The sequence below is a fragment of the Mustela nivalis genome (genome assembly GCF_964662115.1).
Source record: "Mustela nivalis genome assembly, chromosome: 3".
NCBI classification, from domain to species: domain Eukaryota; kingdom Metazoa; phylum Chordata; class Mammalia; order Carnivora; family Mustelidae; genus Mustela; species Mustela nivalis.
Window position 1 is genome coordinate 151,486,748 of NC_139022.1, and position 16,035 is coordinate 151,502,782.

The following is a 16,035-nucleotide window of genomic DNA, read 5'->3' on the forward strand; positions in this document are numbered from 1 at the left end:
GATGATCACTTAATTTTGTGTGCAGATTGATTTTTCTCTGGAGAGTGTTGTACAAAAAAACTTTATGGTATCAAACACAACTAAGTCGAAGACTTCCTGAAGGTGACAGACAGTTAACTGAAAAGATGACACAGGAAGCATCTACTGTCAAGGCTCTGTTATGTCATATCCAGGCTAACTTGCAGACTGCTGGAGCTCACATAAACCAAGCCTTGGAACTTAAATCTATCAGTGGTCAGTAGTTTATAAACATTTTCTAACTGTGAATAAGCAATATGGTTAACTAGGCTTTGATTTTATTAATTGGTTGCAATTAATTGTTTTAAAATAGCTTCTGGCTGAGCTATATTCACTAAATTTTAAAATGAAGTAAATTTATATAAAGTATAATCATTAACCATGATTGACTGTTGGTTAAAAACTTCATAGGTGAAGAGTGTTTCCTGTTAGGATCATATGAAAAATCTGTTCAACTGTGGAGGAAAGCTCTACAAGAAACTCAGGAGAAAGGTAGGAGAGTGTTGAAAAGTAATAGTCGCCATAATATTGGTAGGAATGTATTTTGGCATGCTGGACAACTTAAAAATAATTCCAGATTCCCAAGTGCTCACAATTTCTCAATGCTCAAATAGAATACACAATGGTAGGTACCTTGACTGTCAGAAATACTTACTTAAAATTATTTTTAGTCTTTTTGTTCACTGGATGAAGTAGTGTGGCATTCAAGGAGATGAGAAGTTCTGATGGAGAAAAGTTTTCATAATTCCATTATGGACCTTTACGTTTCATTCTTTTCCAACTCTATCTGCTAAGAATGGGTTCTAATAATGGAGACTGAAAGTAATAGTGGTTTCAACACGAAAGAAGTTTATTTCTCTTTCTTACAAAAGGAGACCAGAAGTTGATAGTCGGGCTGATTTGGTGTTTCTGTGATCTAAGTAAGGACACATGTCCTTTAATTTTTCTTCTCAGGTGTCCTTAGTTTACTGCTTCCTATCTTAAGACCATTACGTGAGCTAAAATGGGTACTGAAACTCCAGCCATCACATCCATTTCTAGACCGTAGAGAGGAGGGGAGCAGAAGGGCAAGAAAAGTGTGTACCTCCTACCTGAGTTACCTCTCTTCCAACTTTTCTGGAAGTTCTACACAGTGTTATCTCTTGGTCCAGAGCTAAGTTGTTTTTTTCACATGGCCACATCTAAGTGAGAAATTATGATCTGGGTGCATTATATTTTTTGTAAGATTTTTTTTGTTTTTAAGTAATCTCTATACCCAATGTGGGGCTTGAACCTACAACCCTGAGATTAAGAGTCTCTTGCTCTGCTGACTGAGCTAGCCAGGTGTCCCTGGGTGGATTGTTAAACCCAGATAAAATTGAAATTCTTTTTACTCAATACTTGGGCGCTGTGGTCAGGGACACCTATCTTGTTAGATAGTGTTTCTCCTTTGGGAAGTCTCTTTGACTAACTGTTTGATATACGTATGGTTTCTTGGGGTTTTCTTTTTTTAGCATGTTTCCTTCTGTTTTATACCATGTACACTTCAGATAGATATTGTAAATGAACATTAGTGCTGAGATGTTGAAGATTTTCAGCACCCTTGGGATAAAATCTTAGTTGTCCTAGGGCCTGATAAAAGATAATAAAATTGTTTAGAACTTAAAATGAAAGAGAACAAAGTATTGCTGACCTTTTTTAAGAAAAAAAAACTTATTGGAGTATAAAACATACAGAAAAATTCACATAACCTCAGTGTACAGTTTTCATAAACTGAACATTCCTGTCTACCTTGCTCCAAGATTGAGAACATTACCTTGCTGGGTACTTGGCTGGCTCAGTTGGAGGAGTATGTGACTTGATTTTGGAGTCATGAGTTTGAGCCTCACGCGGTGTAGAGATTACTTAAATAAATTAACTTAAAAAAGGAACATTACCTTGCTAACATGTTTTTAATGTAAGCTTAATTCTTTCTTGTTTAAGGAGGAAGAAGAACATGTTTTCTTCAGATACGCTATTACCTTTCTCTTTTATACTGCTACCTCTATAGCTATAATTTAAATGATGCTCAAGGATTGTGTGATCACCTAGTAAGAATAATTTTGAAGTGGTCCCATCTACCTGTAAAAGAAAATGAGGATTGTTCAGGTATGTATTTTAACAATCAGTATGTTTCATCTCATTAATTTGTATTCATAGGTTTAGATAAAACATGAAGGTTGATTGAGCTGACTAATTATGTTACAATGAATTTTGACCTGTCAGCTTCTCAATAGCAAGGATTGTGGGGTTTTTTGTTCTGTTTTGTTTTTTTGTTTGTTTGTTTGTTTTCTTAAATCTTTGGATCCTGAGGGCTTAGCAATAATTGCCTGCTGAACTGCCAGAATTGTTTTCTCACAGTCATATTTTTTAGACATAATATCAGATACCCGAGTATTTTTCCTTAATATATTTATATTTTAACTATTGGTTAAGGTGGTTTAGTAAAGTGATGAAAATCACTTTCTGAGGTATTCCAACTCTTTTTTTTTTTAAATTCATTTAAGAGGCTGCAGAGTGTGTGGATTGCCCTTTTAAAAAGGGGTGTATTTAAATTAAGCAATAGCCAGAGTGAGATATATATGAACACATATGTATATTATTTGTAAGGTAGTAGACCATTAAATGTATAATATGTCTATGAGTGGGTTTGAAATGCCCAGTGTATCAGAACTTTCTAAATGGAGTCCATGCCAGCTTAGGTTTTTATTGTTCCAGCCACTGTTTATAGATCTCTTATTTTTTGTATTTTTATCTTTTAAAATTTTTGTGTTTATTATGGAAGTATGTGTGTTCATTTTAGATAATTTTGAAAAATGGAAATGTATAAAGAAAATTAACTTATAATTCTAACACTTTTTTGTATGTATTCATTTATATATGTATATTATTAGAGCTGTGTATTGTCTTTTGTAATCTTTTTCTTTTCTTTTTTTTATTAACATATAATATATTGTTTCAGGGGTAAAGGTCTGTGATTCATCAGTCTTAACCAACTGAGCCACTCCGGCACCCGTGATTCATCAGTCTTACACACTTCACAGCACTCACGATAGCACAGACCCTCCCAATGTCCATCACCCTTTCACCCCAGCCCTCCCAGCCCCCTCCCCTCCACCAGCCCTCAAGTTTGATCCTGAGATTGAGTCTCTTATGGTTTGTCTCCCTCTCTAGTTTCATCTTGTTTCGTTTTTTCCTCTCTTTTATAATCTTTTAAAATTTAACATTTTGATGAATATTTTCAAATGTAAATAGTATGCTTTTTGAAAGCCTATTAAACCTTTCCCCCATTGTTGCACATTTTGGTTGTTGCCACCTATTTACTATTTTAAATAGTGCTGCAGTTCGCATAAATTTTTGTGGGCATTACTAATAATTTCCTTAGGATAAATTTCTAAAAATGAAGTTATTGGATCAAAGAGAATCCATGGTTTTAGGACTGGTATCCTATTGCCCTTCAGAAAGGTTTACTAGCTGTTTATGAGTGAAAAGCTTTTCTATGTGACTTTTAACTGATTGAATATTCTTCATCATTTCTCAGTGGTGTCACTAACTTTTAAAATAAGTTGAACCTATATTAATATATTTTAATTTTTAATGACTATTTAAAATATATTAAGTGTTCCCTACTGAGTTGGAGGTCCCCAAGACTACCTAACATATTCAGTGATTCACAGGGAGGACACACAGGACTCAGTATATAGTCATATGCAAGTCTATGATCTATTGCACTGAAAAGATACAAAGCAAAATTAGCATAGACAACAGCTGCTTGGGATGAAGTCCAGAGGAAACCAGGCACAAGTTTCTAAGACTCCTTTCCTAGTGAAGTCACACAGGACACATTTAATTCCTCTACGAACGGGTTGTGTCAACACATGTGAATGTTCTTTACCAAGGAAGCGCATTTATTTTTTTAAAGATATTATTTATTCATTTGAGAGAGAGAGAGAGTGAATGAGCAGAAGAGTGGCAGAGGGAGGGAGAAGCAGACTCCCCACTGAGCAGGGATCCTGATAGGAGTCTTGATCCCAGGACCTTGGGATCATGACCTGAGCTGAAGGCAGATGCTTAACTGACTGAGCCACCCAGGTGCCCCAAGGAAACTCATTTAGAGATTCAGATTTTTAACTAGATGCTGGCTAGCCACCCACTCCACCTAGTCCATACCAAAATTCTACACTCTCAGAAGAAAAACAGGTATTCAGCATAAACAACATTGTTTGTACAAACAGGTCTGTAAGCTATTCTGTCATCAGTTAAGGTGGTGGAAATCTTTTCCAAATCCAAGTTTCCAGATGCCATTCAAGGGCCAATATTATACACAAGCATTTCAAGTAGTCAGACCTGTTTTGTTATCTCTTTCCTGCACACTTACCTTATTAATCATTGTATATAGTGATAATTTAATTTTTAGTATGTAAGGTTGCCGTTATTACCATCTTCAGGGGGCCACATACAAATTACTGTTTCAAATTTTTTACTTCTGAATTGATACAGTTTTACTTTGTGACCATCTTTTAGAATTAGGTTGCTTCCCATTTAAGGAGCTTATTTCTGAGTTTATAATAATGAGTTTTGTATGATTAAAATTACTGGAAATCTTGCCTTTGTATAATTCCCACAGTAAGTTTAATGCAGGAGAAAATGATTCATACCTATGAGTCATTTAAGTTCGAAGTGAAGAAATAATATTATTTTTCTAGACTTTAACTGACCAAATGAAGAATACCGCTTGAAGGCTAATCATATTTTTTCAAGATTCCCTTTATTTAAAAAAGCTTACTATCAATAATCTTGAGTACCTACTCTGTGAGGAAGAATGTTACCTGCTGAGGTGTACCATATAGAGCTTAATATTCTTGTGAATATTATTAAGTGACTTTTGGGAAAGAGAAGTATTTTGCTATTGTTGGGGCCATAAATTTTATTTTATTTTATTTTATTTATTTATTTTTTAAAGATTTTATTTATTTGACAGACAGCACAAGTAGGCAGAGAGGCAGGCAGAGAGAGAGGAGGAAGCAGGCTTTCTGTGGAGCAGAAAGCCCGATGTGGGGCTCGATCCCAGGATCCTGGGATCATGACCTGAGCCGAAGGCAGAGGCTTTAACCCAGTGAGCCACCCAGGTGCCCCAATTTTATTTTTTAATTAATTTACTAATTGGAGAGGGAGAGAGAAGGGGGAGGAGAGGGAGAGAAGGAATCCCAACCAGGCTCCACATGCAGCACAAGCCCACCTGGGGCTTGATCTCATAGCCCTAAGATAGTAACCTGCACCTAAATCAAGAACTGGATACTTAATCAACTGAGCCAAACAGGTGCCCCGGGACCATGAATTTCATAAAAATTAATGTTAACTTAGTATTTTTCTGTATTTACTAGCTTAACTATTTTCAGATTTCTGAATGCCAGTTTATAATACAAAGTTTTGATTCTCAAATAGGGACTGTATCCTAATCCCCAGATCTAACGGTACAGAAAATAGCATTAAGAATCACTATTTGATACTTGTGATCTCTGTCTGTCAAATAAATAAATAAAATCTTAAAAAAAAAAAAAAGAATCACTATTTGAGAGGCCCCTGTGTGGCTCAGTTGGTTAAGCGGCTGGTTTGGCTCAGGTTATGATCCCAGCATCATGGGATAGAGCATAGAGCATCAGCTTCCTACTCAGTAGGGGAGTCTGCTTCTCCCTCTCCCTCTGCCCCTCTCTGCACTTGTGCTCTCTTTCTCACTCACTCTTTCTCAAATAACATCTTAAAAAAAAAAAAAGAATCACTGTTCTAGTGCTTTACAGATTATTTTTGTAGTAAGCTCTGTCTCCTTTCATCAAAGAAAAAGCCTTAGAAAAAGGAAGAAAAGGGAAAAGAATGAATCTAAGCTTGCAAGTCCATCATGACTGGATTGTTTTGTATTTCTCCTTCCATGTTTTAGAGTAAAACTGGTGGGGCACCTGGGTAGCTCAGTGGGTTGAAGCCTCTGCCTTCGGCTCAGGTCAGGATCCCAGTGTCCTGGGATCGAGCCCCACATCGGGCTTTCTGCTCCATAGAAAGCCTGCTTCCTCCTCTCTCTCTGCCTGCCTCTCTACCTACTTGTGATCTCTGTCTGTCAAATAAATAAATAAAATCTTTAAAAAAAAAAAAAAGTAAAACTGGTAACTTGAAGTCATCAGTAGTTCTGAAGTACATATGCTCATAATTGTGAGTTAATTATTTTTGTTCAGTTGTCCTCAAGAAGTATAGATACCATTATAAATTAGCTCATACAGGTCATGGGTGCACATCTCACAAACAATTTTTAATTGTAATTTTCTTCTTGTATAGTGTTGGGAACTTAAATATTATTACTTTTTGATAGTTTGATCAGAATCTCCTTTGGTCATTTGCTGTATTCCTTAGTTCCCGAGAAGTCTCACTGTGAGTTTGGAATAACGAGAAATGTTCGTCCTGACGTGGCGGTGAGGGTTATCCAGTCCATGGCTCGTTTCATGGCCGCCTATTTTGCCAATCAGCTGCTTTACATTTTGCCACCTCACAATGTGAATGATCTTCCTCCCCTTCATGTTAAAACAGGTAATACAGTAAGCAAATAATAATCTCACTTTGTTTTTTCACATAGTATTTAGAATCAACTTATATAGTGATCATTATTCTATGGAAATAATACTGTTCTAGCTTAGTGTGTGACATATAGATTCTCAGTGTCTATAAATGAATAAAATCTGAGAAAGATATTGCTTAGGTTTGTTTTTATTGAATATGGATTTTTAATTATAAATTTTAGACAAATTGGTGTTTTTATAAAGTTTCCATTTTTAAAGTAAAAGGACTGTCATTTACATAAAAATGTGAAAAATTTAAAAAATTTGAGGATGTTAATTTAGAATTTAATTTTATTTAAGTGATTTACTTTTATAATTTCCTTTAGGTCATTTACTTTGTTCTACTTAATCATTTTATTAATGTCAATATGTACCACAGATCAGTGCGTAGAGAACTGCTCTGCCCTCATGGAGAGAAACATGTACACAGATTTCTATGATGTTCATTTTATTCCACTAATTTTGTTAAGTGTCTGCTGTGTAACAAGCAGTGTTATAGGTGCTAGAAATATATTAACATGCACCACATGAAATTAACAATATGAAGATATTTGTATTTCTTTTATTTTGATGTTTGAAATAGACTTATTCTGACTGCCATGAACAAAACAGTTAAAATGCCTGTTCTTTTATGGAATTTAAATATAACATCTAGTAGTTTGAAACAGAAAGTTAAATAAATGAATACATAAACAAGATATATCAAGTGTGATAATTGGCATGCAGAGAACTGAAGTAGAGTAATGCGTGATGACTGAGTGGCTATTTCAGATGGTGAATTTGGGAAAATGCTCTCTTGAGGGGAGGGGACATTTAAGATGAACTCTTAATGACAAGGAGGAACAGCATGGACATATCAGTACTTAAAGCATTCTAACCTGAGCTTGTGGAAAAGCTCCAGAACAAGAATAAACTTGATGCCTTTGAGAAACTGAAAGGCTGGTGTGACTGGAGCGTAGAGGATGAGGTGGAGACTGATAAGACATGAAGGCAGAGACAGGAGCCAGTTGTTGTGAGCCAGGGGAAGGAACCTGCCGTTTAAGTACAGTGGGATTTCATCAGGAAGTAGCATGAACTGATACACATATATTAGAATAGTACAAGAAATAAGGTAATTAGAAGTTTAATAGAGGGTGGGGGGTGGGTGTCTGGGTGGCTGTGTCCATTAAGCATCTGCCTTCAGCTCAGGTCATAATTGAGGGGTCCTGAGCTGGAGTCCTGCATCTTGCTCCCTGCTCAGCAGAGAGTCTGCTTCTCCCTCTCCCCCTTCCTCTCCCCGTTGTGCTCTCTCTTTCTCTCAAATAAATAAATATTAAGAGAAAAAGGAGCAGAGGACTGCCTATGCCCACTTGAACAACACTTTAGCAGTAGTGCTAGTCTCTCTTCTCACCTGGGGTTCTTCAGGAGGTTCTGCTCCCTAGACAGTCATGTTTGTGAGGTAGGATCAGAAGAACTTGTTTCATGGTTTCTTTTCTAGTAGATCCCTGCTTCTCTGGGAAGAAGAGTTTTTCCTAACCTGATTATGGCTTGTTTTAGAGAGCGGTACAAATAGGAACATGTACTCAGCTTCCACCAGGCTCTGTCTGCTTTCCTGTCCCTGTCCACCATAGTCCTTTTCGACCATGTCCTAATTCAGATTCAGCTGGTGCTCCCTGCCTTTTCTTTCTAACAGCATGCACTCCTTTCACTTTATGCCTTCCCCTAGAATATATATTACTCAGGTACGTGTGACTTATTTCCTTGTACATTTGATAATACAGTTGACCCGTGAACAATACAGCAGTTAGGCATGCCAGCACGATGCACAGTCAAAAATTCACATATAACTTTTGACTCCCCCAGAAGTAAACTGTCGATAACCTATTATTGACCACAAGTCTTACCCATAAGATAGAGTTCATTTGTATTTTGTACATGTATTATTTTTTGTATTCTTACAATAAAGTAAGCTAGAAAAAGAAAAAGTTAAGAAAATCGTAAGAGAGGGGCAATTCAGTGAGGTAAGCTTCTGCCTTGGTCTCAGGTCATAATCTCAGGTTCCTGGGATGGAGCCCTGCATTGGGCTCTCTGCTCAGCAGGGATCCTGCTTTCTCCTGCTCCTGCCTACTTGTGATCTCTGTTTGTCAAATAAATAAATAAAATCTTAAAAAATAAAATCCTAAGAGAAAATACATTTATATTACTGTACTGTATTTATCCAGAGAAATTTTGTATGAGTAGACCTGCACAGTTCAAACCCATGTTGTTCAAGGGTCAACTGCATTTCTTATCATTGCAGTGGTTTTATATTTAAGCTCTCTTTTGTTACATCCCTAGGTATTTATCACCTGTGTTTTCTGTTTTTGGTAGTAATGTTTCTGACAACAAATGTCCTTAATCCACATTATTTTACTGAAGAGAAAAGGTAGCACTCTCTCTCTGTTTTTTTGAAAAACCTTTAAGAAAAAAAAAGATCAAATCCTGAGTTAGAAAGTTTGTCTCGATTTCTTATCTTTCCTAGCCTACATTATTTATAGGACTTTAGTTGTTTGCCATGATCTTTGTCTTTTCAGATCACTTTGCATCCCTAGACAAGATTGATCTTTTTTTTTTTTTTAAAAGATTTTATTTATTCATTTGACAGACAGAGGTCACAAGTAGGCAGAGAAACAGGCAGAGAGAGAGGAGGAAGCACACTCCTTGAGAAGCAGAGAGCCTGATGCAGGGCTTGATCCCAGGACCCTGAGATCATGACCTGAGCCGAAGGCAGCGGCTTTAACCCACTGAGCCACCCTGGTGCCCCAATAAGATTGATCTTTATCACATTGTAGGAAGAAAGGTGATAGAATTATTGAATTGTTTTGGGGCATATTCATAACCATTCATAAAAGCTCAAAGACACACATGTGTATTTCTTGTGTACATATCTTCCCAGTGAGAGGAGAGTCTAGGAAAGAAAGTTTTATGATCTCTTCCTAAGCCTGAGACTGTGATTATTGAAAAGTTAAATACCTGAACATGATATATATAGGATTTAATTTCTAGTATCTTGAAAAAGGTTATCTGCAGGCTTGACTTAGAATAGTTTTTATGTTAGTCATTTTAATCAGAACTAATGGCAGAATGTGTTGAGGATTTGAGTTGCTTATTTGGCATGATGTTTGCTGTATGAAAGCAATAAAATTTTTAGAAAATTAAATCATTCAAATTCTTTTAGTATTATGGTACTTTGCTCATAGTAAATTAAAAAGTAGGAAAAATTTCATCAGTCTCTGGGCTCTTTGCCTGTGCATAATCATTCAAGTGAATGGCAAATTTTTGTGTTTCTATCCAAACGTGTTTGTCAGAAAGTTAAGTGTTAGTGTTTGGTATGGGCAGAGACTAGGTCACATGAGAAACTGATCATTTCAAGGAGCAGAAACCCATGTATATCATTTGCCAGTTTTATTTTGAGGAAGTGATTGGGAATGTTAGCAATATGTATTTTTTTTTTCATTAAGAATTCTTGAGAATCTTTTTTTAATAAAGGGGACTTGAATTTTATTTCTAATTTCTTAAATTATAATTCATATTGTTATGAAATTTTATACAACTGATTGCTCTAATTATAAAATTCATTAATTCTTCATAAATTCATACATTTTACCTATTTACGTCACAAAAGTTTAGAAGTGACAATCTGAGCTGGTGCCAATGCATACTTACTTTCCTTTTTTTTTTTAAATTTTTAATTCTTTTCAGCATAACAGTATTCATTGTTTTTGCACCACACCCAGTGCTCCATGCGATCTGTGCCCTTCCTAATACCCACCACCTGGTTTCCCCAACCTCCCCCGCCCCCTTCAAAACCCTCAGATTGTTTTTCAGAGTCCATCGTCCCTCATGGTTCACCTCCTCTTCCAATTTCCCTCAACTCCCTTCTCCTCTCCATCTCCCTTTGTCCTCCATGCTATTTGTTATGCTCCACAAATAAGTGAAACCATATGATAATTGATTCTGCTTGACTTATTTCACTCAGCATAATCTTTTCCAGTCCTGTCCATGTTGCTACAAAAGTTGGGTATTCATCCTTTCTGATGGAGGCATAATACTCCATAGTGTATAAAATAACAGTTTAGTCATCATAATTCCAAGTTGCTTACTCATGTTACTTTAATTAGGAAAAGGTATGAAAGGCCAGGGAGAAGGATAACACCCTTTGTATTTAATCCCAGGCCAGACTGAAATCTTGTCCATTTAGTCAGGATTATTGAAAATTATTCTTTTCTACTTTTTTATAAACACTAATATATTGAACACTTAATGCTTGAGTTTTACTTCAAATTAGTTATTTATTGCATGATGCTATGTGAAATACAGATTCATATAAAATGCATCTCTGGTCTCCAAATTTCTAATAGGAGAAATAGAGATGTATTTCAGTTAGCCCACAGTAATAAATTATACACTGTGGCCCAGTATACTTTAGTGTGTATAAGTATGTTTTTATTATCTGACAAAGTTTTCATTAAACTGTATTTATATTTGTTTTATGTAATGTACTCAATGCTGTCTCTGTATCTACTCAGTTCTGTTTCATTTTTTAAGAATGCTGGCATTTACTTCATGATCCACTAATGAGGCATTTTCTTCAGTGTTAAAAACAAAACCTAGAGTATGTTAAGTATTATTTAAACCACTTTTTAAAAAATATTTTATTTATTTATTTATTTATTTATTTATTTATTTAGAGAGAGGGAGAGAGTATGAGCCGGGGGAAGGGCAGAGGGAAAAGAAGACAGAGGGAGAAGAAGACAGAGAAGCTGACTCTGCACTAAGTGCAGAACCCGAGGTGGGGCTGGATCTCATGAACCTGAGATCATGACCTGAGCTGAAACCAAGAGTTGGACACTCAGCTGATGGCACCAGTCAGGTGCCCCCATTTTATTTTATTTTTTTAAAGATTTTATTTATTTTTTTGACAGAGAGAGATCACAAGTAGGCAGAGAGGCAGGCAGAGAGAGAGGGGGAAGCAGGCTCCCTGCTGAGCAGAGAGCCCGATGTGGGGCTCGATCCCAGGACCCTGGGATCATGACCTGAGCCGAAAGCAGAGGCCTTAACCCACTGAGCCACCCAGGTGCCCCAAGGTGCCCCCATTTTAAACCTTTTTTTTTTTAAGATTTTATTTATTTATTTGACAGAGATCACAAGTAGGCATAGAGGCATAGAGGCAGGCAGAGAGAGAGAGGAGGAAGCAGGCTCCCCGCCAAGCAGAGAGCCCGATGCAGGACTTGATCCCAGGACCCTGAGATCATGACCTGAGCCGAAGGCAGCGGCTTAACCCACTGAACCACCCAGGCGCCCCTTTAAACCATTTTTTAAAAGATTTTATTTAGGGGCACCTGGCTGAGATCATGACCTGAGCTGAAACCAAGAGTTGGACACTTAGCTGATGGTACCAGTCAGGTGCCCCCATTTTAAACCACTTTTTAAAAGATTTTATTTAGGGGCACCTGGCTGGCTCAGTCAGTTAAGCATCTGCCTTCCACTCAGATCATAATCTGGGAGTCCTGGGATCGGGCCCCTGTTTCGGGCTTCCTGCTCGAGCGGGGAGCCTGCCTTTCTCTCTCCCTCTGCTCCTCCCACTGCCTGTTCTCTCTCACTCTCTCTCTATCAAATAAATAAATAAAATCTTAAAAAAAAAAAGACAAAGAAAAGACTCTATTTATTTGGGAGAGAGAAAGCATGAACAGGGAGAGAGGCAAGGGGAGAGGGAGGCTGACGCCTCCACTTGGGGCTCGATCCCAGGACGGTGAAATTGTGACCGGAGCCACAGTTAGATGTTTAACTGACTGAGGCACTGAGGCATCCCTATCTTAAGCCATCTTTTTGTGATTCTGTGTAAAAAATGCTAATTAAACAGATAGGGACTCCTGGCTGGCTCAGTCAGTGAAGCGTGTGACTCTTGATCTTGGGTTTATAAGTTTTCAGCCCCACATTCAGTGTAGAGGTTACTTAAAAATAAAATCTTAAAAAAAGAGAGAGAGAGAAGTAACTACGTGAGGAGAAGTGAGTTCTGATAAATTAATTGTAATATCTATTTTCTTTTATTTACTCATAGAATACTCCCTTCGACTTATTCCTTTACAACACTCTAAGGTGGCTAGTGCTGTAAGAGATCAGAATCTTTCTGATGTGTGGACAGTTGAATATGCATTTGAATTATTACTTATTGGTGGCCTAGTTCCAGAGGCTGTGTGGCTGGCACATAAACTTGGAGACTGGAAGACATCTGTTTCCGTTGGTGTGGCCTTCCAACTGTTCTGTAAACATGATAGCAATTTCATAAGGTATGTACAAACTTAGGTAGGCAAACTTAGGTTAAGAAATAGTATCATAGTGACATCTAACTTTTTATATCTCTCATTGCTGGCATTTGCACATTTTGTGGAATCCTTGGTCCAGAGGTGTCCAATAAAATTGTTTTCAGTGCTGGAAATGTTCTATGTGTGCAGTCCAGTATGATAGCTATTAGTCATATGTAGCTATTGAGCACTTGAAATGTGGCTAGTAAGACCAAGGAACTGAGTTTTCAGTCTAATTTAAATTTAAATAGTAAATATGCAGCTAGTGGCTACCATGTTGGACAGCTTCACAGCTTTCTTGTATTAAAACTTAAAAAAAAAACGAGGAGCGTGCGTCCTCCTCTCTCTCTCTGCCTGCCTCTCTGCCTACTTGTAATCTCTGTCTGTCAAATAAAAAAATTAAAAAAAAATCTTAAAAAAAAAAAACTTAAAAAAAAAACCACTTTTATTTAGCACATTTGTTAGTAATTCCCTCAAAAGTCTTAGTCAATGGGTTAGTTTGTCTAAAGTAGGATTTAAATTTTAAGCTAATCAATCTAATATATGTATTTTAACTTTTTTGAACATTATGGTATTTCTGTATCTTTGATATTTTTCAGTTCAGTAATTCAACATATATTTATTTATACGTGACCTTTCTATACCAAGCTCTCTGCCAGATATTTTAGTAGACATAAACATAGATGCCACATAGTCTTCATGCTTAAAACATTCATAGTTTAATAGTGACTTTAGGACAAAACATTATTATAATTTAGGTAGTGTGATAAAAGAAGTGCCAGTGATGCAGTGGAGAGAGCAATATTATGAAATGGGCATAGGACAGGAAATATTTTATGTAGGAGATATCATTTGAGATAGGCATTAAAGGGAAGGCAGGATCTTGACAAATGGAGTAGCTGTAGGGAGGGAGAACATTCCAAACATGAGCAAAGGCATATGGCTAAAGATGAGTTTGGTACAGTTTGGATAGAGTAGACTGTAGGGTAGCAATGAGAAATAATGATGGGATGATGTATTAGTATCATAATCATGGAGAGCCTTAAAAATTTTCTTAGTGTGATATTTCCTCAATTATTTATTTCCCTCTAATTATTTCTTTTTAAAATAGAGGATGAATAAAGAAAATGAATTTCACTGTTCCTTAAAATTTCATGTTTAGTTCTTAGTGTGTTAATATTTCTTTTTTTTTAAGTTTGGATTCATTTCTCTTAACTTGATGTGATTTCAGGTCCAACAAAAAGGGTCTGAATTTACCTATAAATTTGACTCCAGCACAGATTTTCCTGGAAAAACTGCAGTGTTTTTTAGGTTGGCCAGCCTCTTCTGAAGCAAAAAATGAAATGGGCTCAAGACACAAACAGTTTACAGGTATGTTACCTACTTCTGTTCGAGAGTGTATCAGCTTAATTAATATAAACCTTATGATATTTTAAAAAGCTTGTTAATATCCACAAATATATTAAACTTTGCAGCAAGCTTATCAAAGATAAAAGTTTGCTATTTATTCCTAATCATGGGTGCATTCAGAACTTAAGCCAGCTCAAAAAATGATGGTTAGTAACTGAATGAGACTCTGATTTTCTGTACATATCTTTTTACCAGTTATATTTTGCTCCATTTGGATTATTTTCTCTTGTAGTCATAGCTGTAGAATTTCGCACACAAGAGAGTATTTAGTTCAAGTCTTGCTGAGTGCATAAATCACAGGGTTGGTTTTGTTTTTTGTTTGAAAAGTTCAGAGTGGCATGACAAAATTAAAAAAATGTAATATCACATATATTTCATAGATTTATCCAGAAGCCTTATAAAATTTGTCTGTTTTATAAATGGAGAAATTTAGATGAAAAGTAATGAAGTCAGGTATTTAAAGATATATGTTTAATGACTACTGTAGGACCCTTTGATTTTGTTAGTGCATGTCTCTATTAAGCGGTGAGATTTCTAACTCTAGATTCTTAGATCTTACTAATTATGACTCCTCTTTTCAGAAAGAACTCATAATACTTGGAAATCTGACTAAAAACTTCTTTGCTAGTTTTTTGCCAATATTTTTATTTTTATTTATTTTTTTTTAAAGATTTTATTTATTTACTTGAGAGAGAGACAGTGAGAGAGAGCATTAACGAGGAGAAGGTCAGAGAGAGAAGCAGACTCCCCATGGAGCTGGGAGCCTGATGCGGGACTTGATCCCGGGACTCCGGGATCATGACCTGAGCCGAAGGCAGTCGTCCAACCAACTGAGCCACCCAGGCGTCCCGTCAATATTTTTAAATATTTATTTATTTTTAAAGATTTTATTTATTTATTTGAGAGAGAGAGAGATCAAGAGAGCAGTAGAGGCAGAGAGAGGAAGCAGGCTCCCCCCTGAGCAGGGAGCCCAACTCAGGGTTTGATCTCAGGACCCTGGGACATGACCCAAGCTGGAGGCAGACAGAGCCTCAACTGACTGAGCCACTCTGGCACCTCTGTCAGTATTTTTTTAAATAAATAAAAAGATAATGTAACCTCATGAAAGTTGGTTTTGAAAAAAGAGGACTGAAAAAGTCTTAGTCTGAACTTATAGTTCTGGCATTATGTTGTTTTAAATCATCTGCAAAACTTTCCCCTAATAAATAGATAGATAAAATGTGTTTCTAGATAAAACATAAAAATAGGTGTTTTAAGGCTAATATATAGAGAAAGTGGGGGAAATTTCCAGGAGTCAGAAAGACAGAAGAAATAGAAACTCAGTGGATGCTACCCCTAGATATTTAAGCATGATAAAAAAACATAGAACCACAAAAAGACCTGTACACAAATGTTCATAGCAGCTTTTTCATAATTGTCAAAAACTTGAAACAACTCCAGTGGCTGTCAACTTGTGAATGAATAAACAAATTTCATTGTATCTGTACAATAGAATAATCAGGAATGAAGAGGGGCAAACTACTGATAACATGCAACAATGTGGATGAATTGCAGAACCATTGTAGGGAATGAAAGAAGTCAGAAACAAAGATTACATATTGTTTGATTCCATTTATGTGATATTTTATTAAAAGTAACACTATAAGGGGCACCATGGTGGCTCA

The 16,035-nt window shown here is 36.4% G+C and overlaps 1 protein-coding gene across 1 annotated transcript in view; it reads left to right on the top strand.

The window, feature by feature from the left end:
• Positions 1 to 16,035, top strand: part of CPLANE1 (ciliogenesis and planar polarity effector complex subunit 1) — a 141,342-nt gene that overhangs the window by 28,539 nt on the left and 96,768 nt on the right. The window contains exons 13-18 of the mRNA XM_082724195.1: positions 26 to 234; positions 430 to 510; positions 1,981 to 2,145; positions 6,436 to 6,609; positions 12,718 to 12,946; positions 14,193 to 14,332. Coding sequence (XP_082580321.1) covers positions 26 to 234; positions 430 to 510; positions 1,981 to 2,145; positions 6,436 to 6,609; positions 12,718 to 12,946; positions 14,193 to 14,332 — 998 coding nt within the window. The remainder of the gene's footprint in view (positions 1 to 25; positions 235 to 429; positions 511 to 1,980; positions 2,146 to 6,435; positions 6,610 to 12,717; positions 12,947 to 14,192; positions 14,333 to 16,035) is intronic.